The sequence below is a fragment of the Ochotona curzoniae genome, unplaced genomic scaffold, assembly GCF_017591425.1.
Source record: "Ochotona curzoniae isolate NIBS_2020 unplaced genomic scaffold, NIBS_Ocur_1.0 contig_3255, whole genome shotgun sequence".
In the NCBI taxonomy this organism is placed as follows: Eukaryota; Metazoa; Chordata; class Mammalia; order Lagomorpha; family Ochotonidae; genus Ochotona; species Ochotona curzoniae.
In genome coordinates, this window is record NW_024465777.1 from 4264910 (window position 1) to 4281096 (window position 16187).

The 16187-nt window shown below is 56.9% G+C and overlaps 1 protein-coding gene and 1 non-coding gene across 2 annotated transcripts; both read right to left on the bottom strand.

The window, feature by feature from the left end:
• Positions 1–8817: 8817 nt before the first annotated feature.
• On the bottom strand, positions 8818–15901 carry ZNF683 (zinc finger protein 683). Its single transcript, XM_040979622.1, has 6 exons — positions 15829–15901; positions 14983–15110; positions 14515–14704; positions 12532–13208; positions 9937–10065; positions 8818–9190 (listed from the first exon to the last, which is right to left on the bottom strand). The coding sequence occupies exons 1-6, from the start codon at positions 15845–15847 to the stop codon at positions 8939–8941; spliced, it is 1395 nt and encodes a 464-aa protein (XP_040835556.1). The 5' UTR covers positions 15848–15901; the 3' UTR covers positions 8818–8938.
• On the bottom strand, positions 11036–11174 carry LOC121156177. The gene has a single exon (XR_005883818.1). It is a non-coding gene; the product is annotated as a U4 spliceosomal RNA (small nuclear RNA).
• Positions 15902–16187: the final 286 nt, after the last annotated feature.

The following is a 16187-nucleotide window of genomic DNA, read 5'->3' on the forward strand; positions in this document are numbered from 1 at the left end:
GCTCTGGCCCAGAGGATGTCATTGGTACCTCTGCCTTTGCGGTCAAGTCCACCTCCCTCAGGCTTGCTGGAAAGCCCAAGTCCCCAGAGCAAGCAGGATGCAGGAGTCAGATGGGCAGAACTTAGGCTCCGGGGTGATCGAACCTAGAGCCAAATTCCATCCTTTTACACTCTGGGTGATTTTTTTTTTTTAACAAATCCTGGGACATTTCTGAGTCTTAGCTTCTTTACTATCATTAGATGAGAAAGGGGTGGGATGGAGTTCCCACTCCATGGAGCTGTTGTAAGGATTACACGATGCTTGAAAGGGCTGGCACTGTGGTACAGCAGGTGAAGCTACCATCTGTAATGCCACAATTCCATGTGGGTGCCAGTTTGAGTCCCACCTGCTCCACTTCCAATCTAGACACCCCTACCCCACCTCCTGTCTAATGCACCTGCCAGCAGCCAATGCTTGGGCCCCTGCTATCCCGTAGGAGACTCTGATGGAGTTCTGGGCTCTTGGTTTTGGCCTGACCTTAACTCCGTTAATTGGAGCCATTTGGGGAGTGAACCAGCAGATAAAAGATCTCTGTCTCACTTCATATCTGTCTCTGTAAATCTTTCAAATAAACAAATAATTATTTTTTAAATGACATTTGGAAACAGACTGCTGGTAGTCACCGCCTGTCATCGTTGGCTCTTCACAGACCCCTTCCTGGAGTCCTGTTTTTGGGAAACCCACCATCCGTCCACCTCTGAGCCCATCGGGCAGACTCAGGCAGATCAACGTCAACACAAAGCCCCCGCCTGGAATGTGGAGCCTGTTCCCTGGGCCGCCAGCACACAGCCGGGTCAGTAATTACCCCTGGCACCGGGGCATAATTAATAGGCATCCCTGCTATGTTGGCAGCCAGCTCTCAGGAGTTCAAAGCATGCGTCTGCAACCAACTCTTCCTTCCTCGTCCCCAAACAGACAGCAGTCCACAGCCCAGAGAGGTTAAGCAACTTGCCTCAGGAGTCCCAGCACTTGGCTGGGTGTCTGTTCCCAGGCTGGTTCCACCACTCCCTAAATGTAACTGGTGAGTGGCGAGGGAGGCTGAGAAGGTGACCCCTTCCCACCCTCTATCCACAACAGTATGTGGTCCTTTCCGGTAGGCAGCAGCCAAGCAGGTCTGTGTGTGAGGGACAGAAAGGAAGGCAGAGCTGGAGCAGGCGTGAAGTGGAAAAGTGGCAGGGTAGGCTCTTGCCCTAAGGACAAGACGAGAGGACAGCCAGGACAGCCTGCCTCCCTGTCATCACCCCCCATGGGCACCAGTCCCTACTCACCGTCCGTGTGGGGACTCAGGTGTTGGGACGACCGGGAGCTCGTGCCGCTGGGCCTTGTTCCCCTGATGAGGTCCGGCTCTCACCCCTGGCCGCCAGGGCGGATCGGTCGGGCACCCCGTGATGGGGCGGGGCCCCTGGGGAGGCTCCTGCCAGCCCCTGGATTCCTCAGGGCCACAGGGGTGGGGAGCTGGTTGGGCCGGTTCCTCCCCCGCCTCCCCAGGTGCCTGCTCACACCCCTGCAAGGTGATGGTGATGCGGTAGCGGGTCCTCCTGGCAGAGGTTCGGGTGCATGGGGCCTGGGCCGGCCCTGCAGGGGCTGGCCCCGCGGGGCTGGGATCGCCCTTTGCCCCTACTGCCCCAGGGAAGGACATTGGGCGGGGCAGCAGGGGTGCGCCTTGCTGGTCACTGGCTAGCTTCATCAGAGGGACTTCTGCAGCTGCGTGCAGGGGATGCTGTCCGCGGCAGCCCGGGGTTCCCTGTTCCAGTGATTCCAGAGTAGGTCCTGGGTGCGAGGGGTGCCTGGCTTCAGTGGGCTCTGCTCTCTCAGGCTGCAGGGAAGCCCAGCTGGCCAGGTCAGAGGCGCTGCCCACAGCTGGCCGTGAGAGGCGTCCCACGGGCTCAGTCTCCCCCCAGGAGATGTGTCGCTGCTTCCAAAGCCGGAAACCATTGCGGCTCCCTGTCTGCAAGTCCCACTCGGAGCAACTGCGGGCTTGGGCCTGTGGGAAGTAGAGGCAGATTACAAGGGGAGGAAGGACACAGTGGCAGCACTGCCCACTGCTCTTGGGGCACCCTGGACATCCCTGGCCACCTGCCTTGGCACAGGGACAGCTGAGCAGAGCTGCCCTGGGGAGAGGCTGCCAGGGCCACCAGAGCTGGCCGAAGGGGCAGGATTCTAGGAGGCCCAGAAAGGACAATGACCTGACTGAGATCACAAGGCAGAGGGGGACCCCCAACCCTCAGGCCCGAATTGCCTCTGCGACCAAGAGGCACCAGGGCCTGGCCATGGCTTCCAAGGGACCGTGGCTCCCTTCAGGCTGTGGCTGGGTCCCAGGTCTCTGGCTTTAAAATTTATTTTATTTATTCATTATTTGAAAGGGAGAGAGATCTTATATCCACTGATTCATTCTTCAACTGGCTACAATAGCCAGGGCTGGGCGAAGCCGAAGTCAGAACTGCATCTGGGTAAGCAACACAGTTTGGCAGGGATGCAAGCACTTGGTCCATTTTCTGCTGCCCTCCCAGGTGTATCAGCAGGGAGCTGGATCAGAAACAGAGCAGCAGGGACTTGAACTATACTCTGATAGGAGCTGCTGGTATCACAGTGGATGCTTTCACACTCTCGGCTGTAACACCTGTCCCATCTCTAGCCTTTTGACAACAGCTGCCTCGAGCTATGTGCACATGCCTGCCTCAAACACCCACCTATTCCAGGCTACAAGAGCCTCCTTCCTGGGCCTTCCAGCATAAGATTCCCACAGCACACCTGGCAGACGATTGTGGGGCACAGAGATGAGCCAGGGAAGAGGTGTCCTCTGCCCAGGAGCAGCACCTGACCCCTGTCTCCGCTCTTTCCTTCCCTGGGTCCCTCCTGGCTGCGAAGATGAGGGCATCCAGAGGATGCCAGACTCCCGTGGACACTGGCCCGAAACCCCATCCGGGTCAGGCTTGTGTCTCCAGCAACAGAGAGGACAAGGCTGGGGTCCAAATTCCTCCAAGCAGGAGCCCTGGATCCCCTCACTGTGAACCAGAGGCTGGTCTTGTTCCCTGGGGCTGAGATGGGGGGAAGGTAGATGGGTCACGTGGGGTCAGGCTGAGCCGAGCCAAGCTTGTTCCTCAGTTCTGCCCCCAGCTGCCTGGCATCACATTCTCCCTGAATGTGAAGTGGGCACCTGGGTGTGCGGAGTAGCCTGGATGAGAGGACTTGCACAGAACGCTCTGCACACACTGCGTAGTCCAGGAAACGTTGGACAGACACTGGGCCAATGTGAGAGCCAGCCTGGAGAACGCCTCGTCGTGGCCAACGTCACGGCTCATGTCCCGGTGTGGATGGGAGAAGGCTGAGTCTCTGACCCAGTGCCATCCCTGGGGGCATGTTGGGAAGTGAAGAGAAGGAGCCACACAGGTGTGGGAGCCAAACTAAGGGCGGTGTTGTGGACCAGCATGTTAAGCCACTGCCTGTGTTCCATATGAGTGCTGGCTCAAGTCCTGGCTGCTCCAGCTCTCTGCTAATACACCTGGGAAATCAGTGGAGGATGGTCCAAGTGTTCCAGACCCAGATATTTCAGTCATTTGGGGAGTAAATCAGCAGATGGGAGATCTCTTTCTCGCTCTGTATTGCTTCCTCCCTCTGTCTCTGCCTTTCTCTTCTCTTTCTTTGCCTTTTTTTTTTTTTTTAAGATTTATTTATTTAGGAAAGGCAGATTTACAGAGAGGAGAGACAAAGAGAAAGATCTTCCATTTACTGGTTTACTCCCCAAACGGCCACAATGGCTGGAGCTAAGCCAATCTGAAGCCAGGAGCCAGGAGCTTCCTCTGAGTCTCCCACGCAGGTGCAGGGTCCCAAGGCTTTGGGCCGTCCTCGACTGCTTTCCCAGGCCACAAGCAGGGAGCTGGATGGGAAGTGTAGTAGCCGGGATTGAAACCAGTGTCCATATGGGATCCGGGTGTGTTGCAAGGAGAGGATTTCACCGCTGAACCATTGTGCAGGGTCCTACTCTGCCTTTCAAAGGAAGGAAGGAAGATGATGGCCCGAGGAGTTGCCACCCATGAGAGGCCCCAATGGGGTTCCAGGCCCTGCTTCCACTTGGCCCAGCTGTGGCCATTGAGGCCATTTGGGGAGCAAGGCATAGCAAATGAAAGATCTCTCTCTCTCTCTCTAGTTGTGCCAATCCAAAACATATGCATCTTTTAAATAAGCCTTAGAATTCAGCAAGGTACTGAAACAATCCTTCATGCCAGGTAATGCTCCTAGGACTGTAATGCTGCGTTGATATAGCCGAACCTGTGAATCTCACATAAAAAGCCAAATAAAGTGATCAAAACTAAAAAAAAAAAAATTTTAAATAAGCCTTAATAAAAAGACACAGAAGGGAATGGGGAGAAGGACCCCACCTTGGACAGGTCACATCTCCTGAGCATCCAGTGCCACGCTGTGTGTTCTACATTTCTCCCACTAGCAGAGAGAGGGAGAAGAGATGGACACCGAGGGACACAGGGCACAGTGACACTGATGCTGAGAAGTGATGGGGCCGGCATCCATGGCTGAGTGGGGGCTGGACCTCTGGCAGTCTCATATGTAGCCTGGGGTCCCCTGGGAGCTGCTGCCACCCCTCCCAGCACCCCAGTTTGCCATCCCCTGCCTCCCTCTCCACCCCACTCCTCCCGGCCGCCATGGTTCTTTCCTACCTTGAGGCTGACGTCACTGGTGCTGCCTTGGCCTTGGGCCAGGTCAGGGCAGCTCCGGCCACCCCAGGGCCTAAGGAAGAAGCATATGAAAAGGAATGCAGAGTCTCCTGTGTCCCAGCACCATCAGCCCTGGACTGGCCCAGTGGTCACACCGCCTTCCCTAGGACCAGCAGGGTGAGCTCCTGAACCCTTGGGAGAGGGCTCTACAGTCTGCTCTCTGTACCTCCACCCTCCGTTGCCCACTCCAACCCCAATGGGAGAGAAAGGACATCACATGGGCTGGGATCAGAACAGAGGACTGTGACTTGGGGCAGCGGTAGAGTAGTTTAAGCTGCTGCTGGGAGTGCCTACACCCCATATCAGAGCGCTGGTTCAAGTAACAACTCCTCTGGTTCTCTACAGTGTTCATTCAAGTCTCCTAGGAGGAGCAGAGGATGGCTCAGGTACTGGGGCTCCTGCCACTCATGTGCGAGACCTGGCTTTGACCTGGTCTAGGCCTGCATGTGACAGGCATTTGAGGCTGAACCAGTGGAGGGAAAATCTTTCTCTTCACTTTCTCTTGGTCCCTCTGCTCTTGAAGTAGGTGAAAGTAACTGTCTTTTAAAAAGGGGGCACAGAGTCAGCATAGTGGCATGACAGGCTAATCTTCCACTTGCATTGCCAGCATCCCATATGGGCACTGGTTTGTGTTCCAGCTACATCACATCCAGTTTCCTGGGAGGCCAGCTGAGGATGGCCCAAAGCCTTGGGACCTTGTACCCATGTGGGAGACCTGAAAAGAAACTCCTAGATCTTGGTTTTGCATCAGCTTAGATCCTTTGAGGAGTGACTCAGCAGATGGAAGGTCTGTTCCGCTCCGTCTCTCCTTCTCTGTAAAATTTGTCTTACAAATGAAAAATAAATGTTCTAAACACTGGGGCAGGACTTGTCTTGGGCAGAACATAGAGACGGGACATTGCTGAAGATCAGCATCTGCTGAGGCCTCCTTCCCGAGGTGTAGCCGAGTGTCGTGCCTACGCGATCACCTCGAAGCTTCACCACAAGCCTGGCAGGTGGCTAGCAGTGCTCCCATTTCTCAGACAAAGACATCGAGGCCCAGAGAGGCAAAGTGACTTGCTTGGATTTACACAGCTCACGAGAGCACCAGGACCGTCCACTCCTAGAGCTGGCTGGACATCACAGTATTGGAAACACCATGGGGCCGTGTCCCCAGGTGGTCAGCAGGGACTGTTCCCAGAGATGCTAAGAACGGAAGCCAAACACAGGCGTGACCTGTGTCCTCCCGCTGGCCCTGCAGCCCCTCCCCTGATTCACCTACACCTGACGCAGTCTGTGAGTGGGGAGCAGGAGGGGTGGAGCTGGGCCTACAGGGCAGGTTTCTGCCAGACAGGGTAAAGAGGGAGGTGGGGGCGGGCAGGGCATTGGCAGGGTGTGGGCACCCCAGGGCACCCAGGCTTCCAGACACAGGGTGAGCTGGCAGCAGCGCAAGCACCTCCCCTCAAGCTGCCCACCCCATGCCCCACCCCTCCCAGGGCATGCTGAAGACAGCTGTGTGGTGATAAGATCGGAGCAAATTGCCAGGTAACTGCATAGACACACAAACACGGGGTGCTGGCACATCGGGTCGGAGGGCAACTGGCCTGTGTGCTCTTGGGCCGCTGGGCTTCCAGCCATGCCTCTCCCAGCCACTCCACTCAGGGGCTTTCCTTCCACGCTGACGTCACTGCTCGCCCGGGGTGGGTGAGAAGTGTGCCAGCCCAGCCCTGGGCACTGGGGCACCCGGGCAGGCAATGACCCCAGGCCAACAGGGCCTCTGCTGACGTGTGCATCCTAACTGTGTGACTTTGAACAGGTGGTGTCACCTCTCTGATCCTCCACTTCCGGGTCAGAATCACGCAGGATTTTACTTTTTAGTGCTGCTGCTGCTGCTGCATGGATCACAGTAAACCGCCAAGCAAGTCGAGAAGACTTCTTTGGTCCTGGAGGACCCTCTGGGTAGCTGCTCAGCAAACGTAGGATGCAGGAGGTGAGAGGGGAGCTCTGCCACACACCGCCAGGGGACACCAAGACCAGCAGTCCCGAGCCTCAGTCCTCCGGATGTCTCCCAAGGGACATTGCTGTCTGCTGGTGTCCACCTGGCTTCGAGAGTTAACCCAAGTAGCCCTGACGCTCGACCAGAACCCAGCGCCCAGACACACAGTCCCATCCAAGACACACACCCCCCTCCCAGCCTCCGACCCTCTTCCCTCACCGATTCTGGGATCTGGCCTCCTCCGAGGTCACCTTCCCCCTGCGCCCCCTCCGGGCCCCTAGTCCAGCCAGGAAGCGAGCCAGACGAGCCCCGACGCCCCCGCGCCGCTCAGCCATGGCGAGGGTAAGGCCAGGACACCTGGGTGCGAGGCCCACCTGGATCCGCTGCACCCCGGGGAGACGCCTCCTCCGGCCCTCCCTTCTCCTGAACAAATAGGGCCCGCCCCCCGCGGCGCGTGCGTGGGGGCCCGACCCAGATGCTGCCTGCGCCCCAGGGACCGCGGCCGCAACCGATCGCGGGACCCCGGCTCAGGATTAACGTCCTGGTCACGCTGCCTTTTCAGGTCCCAGCAGACTCCAGGAGCATGCCAGGCGCTGCAAGTCGGGAGGTGCACCTGCCCCGCGGCGCGGGAAGAACCTCAGGGGCGCGCGGGGAGGGGGGGCTCGGCCGAGGGGCACACTCTCAGCAGTGGGCGGGCCCAGGGCTCGGGGGCAGGGCTCAGACTCAGGGGCAGGGTCCAAGTCTTCGGGGGCGGGGTCCAGATTCAGGGGCGGGACCCGGGGCTCGGGGACGGGGCTCAGACTCGGGGGCGGGACCCGGGGCTCGGGGGCGGGGCTCAGACTCAGGGACAGGGTCCAAGTCTCCGGGGGCGGGGTCCAGGAATCGGGGGCGGGCCCAGGACTCGGGGACGGGGCTCATGGTTCAGGGCGGAGTCCAAGTCTCCGGGGGCGGGGTCCAGGGATCGGGGCGGGACTCGGCTGAGTAGCTCCCCTACCCAGCAGTGGGCGGGGCCCACTCTCAGGGGTCCAAGGGCGGAACCCAGGGTTTGAGGGCGGGGCTAGGGGCGGGGACCAGGGCTAGGGGCGGGACCCGGGGCTCAAAGGTGGAGCCCAGGGCTTGGGGGCGGGGCACACGGTTTGGAGGCGGGGCTCAGGGTTGGGGGCGTGGCCCGGAGCCCGGGGGCGGGGCCTCCCCCGACCCAGGCAGGACCTGACTGGAGGATCTGGTGTCCCCCGGGGCTCCAAAAACCTGCAGGGCCTGCGCTTGGACGCTGGACCATGGATACTAGGAGAGAGGAGTGGAGCAAAGCCGACACCGCCGTCGCCCTGCTCTGCAGAATGCAGTCTCCGCGTCGAGGCGTGGAGGAAAGATGGGCGGGGTAGGAGCTGCCACCTGCTGGAAGTCGCTGGGACTCCACCCCCTGCGTGGGAGCACGCTTTGTCTGAACACGTCCTTATTGAATAAGCGTCATTTATTGTGCTTATAATCTAGGCCTCTAGCTTTCCCCTGACCCACGCGTGTTAGAGTGGACCCCCTGAGACTTCAGGGGAAATGACCCCCAGACTGCCAAGGCCGTCCGCCCCATCCGGGCCCTCTGATGCGATGCTCTTGACACGGAGGGAGCGTCATGCTTCCGGGTCATGAGTGGACGCTGACATCTTTTATGTTCTTCCTGGCTTCCCCTGCCTGACCTCGGGGCATGGTGGCTGCCTAGGAGCTGTGAGTGGGTGGCAGAGAGCAGAGCCACACCCAGCTAAGTGTTAGAGACAGGAAGGAGAGCGATGCTCTGGTCTGGGTCACAGAGGCGGGGGTGCAGTGCAGCTCCCTCGGTTGGGCTGCCCCGGCATGTGGTAGCGGCCTGAGCCACCTCCCTCAGGCAGGGTTTGGGTTCTGCTCCTTGTCTGTGACTTAGGTGGGACCAGACCCTCGTCCTGGCTCACCCACCAGCTGGTCAAGCCTTGCAGGATGCTGCAAGGTGCCACCTCACACCCCAAGCAGGGTATCAGAGTTTAGGAATACATGTGGCTCCTCCAATGCCCAGTGTTGAAGCGCAGGAAACCCACTAAGCCTTTAAGAAAACCTTTTAATTGCTTGCGCCCCGCCCCTCCACCCCGTTCCAGGGCTGTCCTGGTCCTAGGGCTCACATTCACTGCTCTTGCCTTCTTGGAGATGCAGAAGACATCCTGTCCACATCTCAGCCCATCTGCTTCTCCGATGACATGGGCACCAGATCTAGAGTTCCCTGGCACCCCTGGTCCAGCTGGGCCATGGAGGCCCGGGTCAGGGGGGTGTGAGCCCTTGGGATGTGCAGTGGACGGGGCAGCTTCAGGTGACCGTGTTGGCTGCAGGGACCTGGCCAGATGCTGCACTGGGAAGGTGGAACCCCCGTGTGCAGGCGCAGGTGGGCCTGGAGGTTGCTGGAGCTGCTGAAGCGTTTGTGGCACATCTGCCAGGGAATGGGCAGTGGCATTAGCCTTGAGCAGGGTTGGTCCGGGATCTTTGCCCTGCTCCCCATTGTGGAAGCACACCCCCCACCACCCCAGCTCCCCATCAGTGCAGGCCAGGACACTTTCCACAGTGCTTTCTGCCAGGGACCCTCTATCTGGGGCATCACAGCCATGTAGACCCAGGTCAAGGTCTTTCTTTTACTCCCTGGGTGACCATGACCGTGTATTAAGTAACTACATGTCTCCCTGCTAACCCAAGATGATGAACTCCTCATCTCACAGGCCCTTGGATGACCTTGGGATGAGATGACCACGTAAGAGCCCTTGGGAGTGAAGCTGCAGCTTTAGTGGAGACCACCGCTTTCCTTCTTCCCGCCCAGGGATGTGGTCAGGCCCCAGGAAGGAGGGAGCTGGTGGCACTGACTGCACACTTGCGTGCTGGAGTAGTTGGCACACAGCAGGGCATTTAACTCCCCCAACTCTGGGAGGTATGCCTCCTCCAGGATCCCCTACCAAAGTCTTTGTTCTCCCTACACATGTGCAGTTCCTCCTCCAGGTGCTGGGGACCTCAGATCCCCTTCCAGACTTAGAGGCCATGTTCATAGCCCCCACCGCCTCCAACGTGAGCTCCCCAGCCCCCACCTTTTCTGTGTCCCCTTGCTCCATGGGGCTGGGGAGGGGAGGCCATAGGTGCATCCCTCTGGAGACCAGCAGGTTACAGGTGGGGGGGTGGGTAGCATCTCACCGGACACTGGTAGGGCCGCTCCCCTGTGTGCACCAGGTGGTGCTTCTGCAGGTGGGCGAGCTGGGTGAAGCTCTTGAGGCACAGGACACACTGGAATGGACGTTCCCCGCTGTGCACCCTCAGGTGGACCTGCACCAGGTGTGGGAAAAAAGTGGCCAGCTGCCCAGAGTAAAGGCCTCCCAGAGGACATCCTGGCCTCTCAATTCACTTGCTTCATTACCACCCCCCAGGCTGCCCCTCCTCCTTCTGTGGCCCTGCAGGGGGAGATAGCCCGGTAAGGGGTGTCCCAACTACACCCTGGAGTAGGGCTACTCAGAGTGACCTGTGGCTAGCAGCATCAGCTCACCTTGGAACATTCAGAAATGCAGATGGCCAGGCCCCACTCCTGACCTGCTGAACCCAAGTTGCCAGGGCTGGGTCCCACTAGCTCAGCAGGTGGTTTGAAACTCAGCAGAGTTTAAGAACATCACCCAGGGTGGATGCGGTGGTGCATAGAGGTGAGCTGACTCGTGGGATGCTGGCATTCCGTATCAGAGTGGTGGTCTGAGCCCCACCCTGCTCATGCACCTGATGGGCAGCATGTGGTGACCCAAGCGCTTGCGTTTCTTCCTCCCATGTACGAGATCCAGCTGGAGTTCTTGGTCCCTGCCTTTGGCCTGGTCCAGCCCCAGCTCTGACCAGAATTTGGACAGTGAACCAACAGATGGAGGATATGTGTGTATGTGTGCATACGTGTGTGTTGCTATACCTTTCAACCACATAAATAAAAGTTCTTTAAAAAGAACACCTGACTGGGCCCGGCACAATGGCTCAATTGGCTAATCCTCCTTCGTCAAGTGCCAGGATCCCAGTGGGTGCTGGTTCGTGTCTTGGCTGGTCCACTTCCCATCTAGCTCCCTGCTTGTGGCCTGGGAAAGCAGTCGAGGACAGCCCAAAGCCTTGGGACCCTGCACCCGCATGGGAGACCTGGGAGAAGCTCCTGGCTCCTGACTTCAGATTGGCATAGTTCTGACTATTGCGGTCACTGCTTAGCTCCGACTGTTGCAGATATTTGGAGAGTGAACCAGTGGATGGAGAATCCTTCTATCCTTCTCTCTGTAAATCTGCCTCTTTTTTTTAAAGCCAGTGCTGACTATATTTCAAGTCGTCACGGTGGGGTTTTGGGAAAAGTTTTTAATTAGCAATAATTGCGCCTCGAATAAACCTCATTGGCTACAATACTACCACTGCACAAAGCTAAATCTGCCTTTCTAAAATCAGTACATTTTAAGAAGAGAGAGAGAGAGAGAACACCTGACTTAGAGAATCCGGTCGAGCAGCTCCCCAACAGCCACAGCTTTTCCTCAACCTCAGCAGGTGCCTGCTTGCACAGCTTCCCCTTTTTTAGGCCAACATACAGCAGTGGGCCTTCTGGCGGCCCCTGCTGGACAATGGGGACAATGACACCCAACAGCACCAGTGCTGATTGTGGGGATTCCACTTGAAAAGGCTAGTTGTTAGGACTGTTGGGTCTAGACTCACCAAAATCTGCCCATCGCCCATCTGGTCTTTAGGACAATAATGAGGCCAACTGGGAGTCCAGAAGGGTTGGTTGCCCAGGCGAGAGCTCTGCACTAGAGGGTAAAGGACTGAAATCAAAGCCTAACTGTACACCACTGCATCAATATGAACTTGGGCAAACCCTGCCCTTCAGGAGCCTCAGTTTCTGCATTATGGATTTATTGAGACAATCACTTGCTGCAGGCATGGGGGTACATCAGGTTAAACCACCACTTGGGATGCCCACATCCCACATCAGAGTGCTAGCTCAAGTCCCAGCTACTTCATTTCTAAACCAGATCCCTACTAGTGCATCTAGGAGACAGCAGATAATGGCTCAAAACCTGGGTCCCTGCCACCCAAGTGGGAGACTAGAAGTTCTTGGCTCCTGGCTTCATTCTGGCTCTGTCTCAGCTGTAGCAATTTGTGGAGTGAACCAGTCGATGGAAGATTCTCTCTTTGCACTTCAAATAAATAAATAAATAAATATAGGTAAATCCCTGGGCCCAGCACGGTGGCCTAGCGGCTAAAGTCCTCGCCTCGAATGTGCCAGGATCCCATATGGGCACCAGTTCTAATCCCGGCAGCTCCACTTATCATCCAGCTCCACTGCTTGCAGCCTGGGAAAGCAGTCGAGGACAACCCAAAGCCTTGTGACCCTGAACAAGCATGGGAGACCCAGAAGAGCTCTTCGCTCCTGGCTTTGGATTGGTGCAGTGCTGGCTATTGTGGTCACTTGGGGAGTGAATCATCAGACAGAAAATCTTCCTCTCTGTCTCTCCTCCTCTCTCTATATATCTGGCTTTGCAATACAAATAAATAAATCTTTTTTAAAAGTAAATCCTTAAAATAAATAAAGGCATGAGACGACATGATAGGCAGGCTTACAGAGTGGAGAGGACTTTGGTAGTGCTCTTGCCCTAGGTCTCTTCCCCCACAGTAGCCCAAGGTCGCTTCCCAGTAGTGCTTTTTCATGCCAAGATCCTTGATGTTAGAAACAGGGTGGTGGGGTGGCAATGGGCACTGTGGGGGTTATAGGGCCTGGGGAGCAGGTACCTTGAGGTTGGAGAGCTGCCCGAAGCTCTTGCTGCACACGTTGCACTGGTACAGGATCTTGCCATTCTCTTTCTTCAGCGGGTAAGGCAGGGCTGCAGTGCCTGCCCGGGAGCTCAGAGGGAGCCGCTTGGCCAGAGAAGCCACACCAGCATGCTCCAGCCCTGGGCAGTAGGTCGGCAGACTTGCTCTGAAGCTTCGATTGGGGGACCTGGAGGGTCGAGCTTGACCAGAGGTTTGAAAAACTCGCAGGCAAGGAGACAGAGTGCCCTGCTGTGAGCTATGGTACCCAGGTTCGTTGGCCGTCGTCAGCAAGCTAGGCACTGCCATGGGAGGATAGCTGGTGCCTTGAGGCACCATGAAGAGGTAGCGGCCTTGGACAGAAGGCTGAGCCCCATAGGGGAGTAGGCAAGGCGGGGGCAGGAGCAGTGGGTGCCCAGGGTAGAACTGGGGGAGACAGAATGGGAGCTGCTTGGTGACGGGGGTGGAAGTGGGGCTAGGGCACTTCCTCTTCAGCCAGGGGATTGGAGAAGGGCTGTAAAGAGGAGGAAAGGACAGACAAGCAGGGCCCAAGCCAGCTTTGTCCAGCCAGCTTCCCGTCTCGTCGTTGCATGATGGGTACTTGGCTATGAGCTTCCTGTCATCCATGGAACTGGCCGGTGGCTCCTGTGCCTGGTGTTCTGAGCAGCAAAGGAGAGAAGGTCAGAACCCCATAGCCTGGGGTCCTCCATCAATGTGGTCGAGCTTGGGTTTCAGTCTGCTGGGCATCCTGGCCATGGCACCTGCCTGTCTGCCCAGTTGCTTCTGCTCTGCAATTACACTTGCAAGTGAAGGGTACTCCAACACTTGGGTAGTGCCCAGGGAGAAAAGTCAGTGGTTGGGCCTCCAAGCAGGAAGGCCAAGTGGGCAACTGGGCAGATTGGCTTGGAGTCTGATGAAGAGGTTGGATCTGGAGACGCAGATACAAGTGCCCTGGACCATAGGTGATCGCAGGGGGATGACATCTGGCCAGCTGTGTCCAAAATGACAGGGGCTGAGCATGTGGCTGAATTGGCGTACATTAAAATGAAAACGGAACATCAGTTCCTAGACTTGTTAAAATAATTTTCATTAGAAAGGCAGAGAGAGAGAGTTCTTCCATCCCTTGGTTTACTCTTTTTATGTTCACAAGAGCCAGAGCTGGGCCAGGCTGAAACTAGGAGCCAGGAAATCGACTAAGCTCACTAAGCTGAGTGGCAGTGGCCCAAGTACTTGAACCATCCGCTGCTGGCTTCCCTCGGTCTGCATTAGCAGAGAACTGGATCAGATGTGGAACTAGTACTCGAGCCAGGCGCCTAAGGGGTACTCACATCTCAACTATAGGGCCAGACCTCTACCTCATTAGCCACATTTAAAGTATATTAAAGATGCCAGTGTCTGGGTCCCAGACCTGGCTCTGCTTCTGATTCCTGCTAATGCCCACCCTGGGAGGCAGCAGGAGATGCTTTAAGTGCTTAGAAGACCCACACTGGGTCTTCCCGGGTTCCCAGCTTCTGCATGGCCCAGCCCCAGTTGTTTCAGACATTTGGAGAACAAAGTAGCAGATGGAAATTTTCTGCCTGTCTCTCTTTGTGCCTTTTAAATACAATAAGCATAACAAAATTTAAATTAATTAGGAAAAAAAATCCAAAATGTTCAAATGATGTCCAGACAGCACAAGGATAGAATATTCCCATTATTGCAAGAAGTTCTGCCAAACAAGGGGCCATTGCCAACCCGGAGCCTTTGGCTGGACCTCCACCAGCTCCCATGCCATGGCCCACTTGCTCTGTGCAGGTCTTGCCATCCTGAAAACCCCTTGCACTTCAGGCCTGAATCCCAGAGCAAACTGAGACAATAATAGGTGTATGAGACTTGGCAATTCTCTGTGACACTTTGCTCCTCCCCTTCCCATGCCAAAACAGTGTCCCCCCACATCCAGCCACCACCAAGGGGTCCTGGGCTTACTCATGCTCAAGGGCTCCTCTCTGAGCTCCTGTGAGGGTGTGTCCCGGGGTGCTGGCTGCAGCATGCACTTGTATATGTCTAGGTTGTTGGGGCAGGCGAGCAGGGCCGACCTGGCCGATCCCAGTGGCAAGGAACACAGACAGCCACGAGCATCCTCTGTATCTGCAAGTGGCTTGCAGGTTGAGGGCACCTGGAAGGTAGGGGCTAGGAGAATCATGGCCCACAGCCCATGGCCAGGACTCTGCGGCTCCATTCCTGGTTTGGTTTCATCCATCCCCACATCTGTCATTCAAATGGATTCCCCTTCCCTTGACCGCGTGTATTCCCCCACAAGGACTTTATCTCCCCCTATAGCTAGACTAGCATCTAGTCCTAGCCTCTTCTCTACTCCCACCCACCCCCTAAGCCCCCTCACGCATTCTCCACCCCTCCTACCATGAGCAGAGAGAGGCGGCAGCCCCACCCTACCTGGTCGCCTTGGCAGAACTGGAAGTCCAGGCTCGGGGACAGGGAGTCCCCTGTGTCTCCCAGGGCCTTGGTCTTGTGGCAAAACCCCAGTTGTGCAGCTGATTCTCTCTTGCTGTCCCCATTGCCTGCTGGGAAGGCAGGTGAAGCACAGGTAAGCTGTGTCAGCTCTCCAATCAAAAGAGCTGACTGAGCTGCTTGTGTCTCCCTCTGGCCTCAGTTTCCCTGAATGCAAAATTGGAGGGTTGGAACAGCCGATGTGTCAGTATTTCCTTGAGGCAGCATTTGCAGGCCAGTAACGCTCTCCTGGCAAGAGTAGAAAGGGGGTTCATGGAGACAAACCAGTCAGAGGTGAGAAGCAGAGCTGGCCAGAGAGAAGGAAGACCCGAGGGAACATTCCAGACTCCACAGGGCCACAGAGACGTGAGGTATCACCCCTGACCACCCCCTTACTGAAGGGAGACCTTGGGCTTGGCCACCCAGAGGCTCGTCACCATGTCTCCTCACCGTGTCCTGTGGCTCAGACTGCCTTCTGCCCAGCTCCCCCACCAAGGACCATGACCAAGTGAGACAGGCATACCCAAGTGCACCCACCACCCTGACCAGACCATGCCTCAAGCACTCAGCTCTCAGCTCACTGGTCACCTGCTTCTCTGATGTCTTTCATCAGAGTCCACACAGCCCAGGGGACACCTCAGCCCCTGCCCCTTCCCTTCCTAACCCCAATGTCCCCTCACACTCCACCTGTCCCTCCAGCATCTCAGGCCTCCAAACCTGTCCTTCTTCATCCCTCAGCCCTGCTTCAGGTCTCAGAATAGACACCAGCCCCACCAACGAGAGGCCCTGCACCTGGCTCTGTAGCACTCATTTCTGCCGGTGAGGTTTAGCTGGGTGGTAAGCAGGCAGCACCGCCTATGCCCGGGGCCCCAGGGACTGTGAGAGGTGCCAGGAAGGCGCTGCATTTGAAGCCACCTCAGATAGGAAGAGGGGGGCCAGCCTGGGGGCCCTGTGAGACTGACAGGAGGGAGCACCTCTCCCCGCCTCCACCTGCTGGGGTGACTCCACAGACAGCTTGCTGGATTTCTGGTTGTGGTGGTCTAAGGATCTAGAAGGTCTGTGAGTGAGTTTGTGAGAGTGTGAGAATGAGTGTGTGAGTATGAGTGAGTGTATGTAAGGGTGAGTGAGTGTGTGAGAGTGTGAATGAGTGT

Coding starts and splice junctions, on each gene's coding strand:
- ZNF683 (XM_040979622.1), bottom strand. Junction 10,066..12,531: donor GGCAGCTCTCCAACCTCAAG/GTACCTGCTCCC, acceptor CACCTGGTGCAG/GTCCACCTGAGGGTGCACAG. Junction 9,191..9,936: donor AGCGGCCCTACCAGTGTCCG/GTGAGATGCTAC, acceptor ATTCCCTGGCAG/ATGTGCCACAAACGCTTCAG.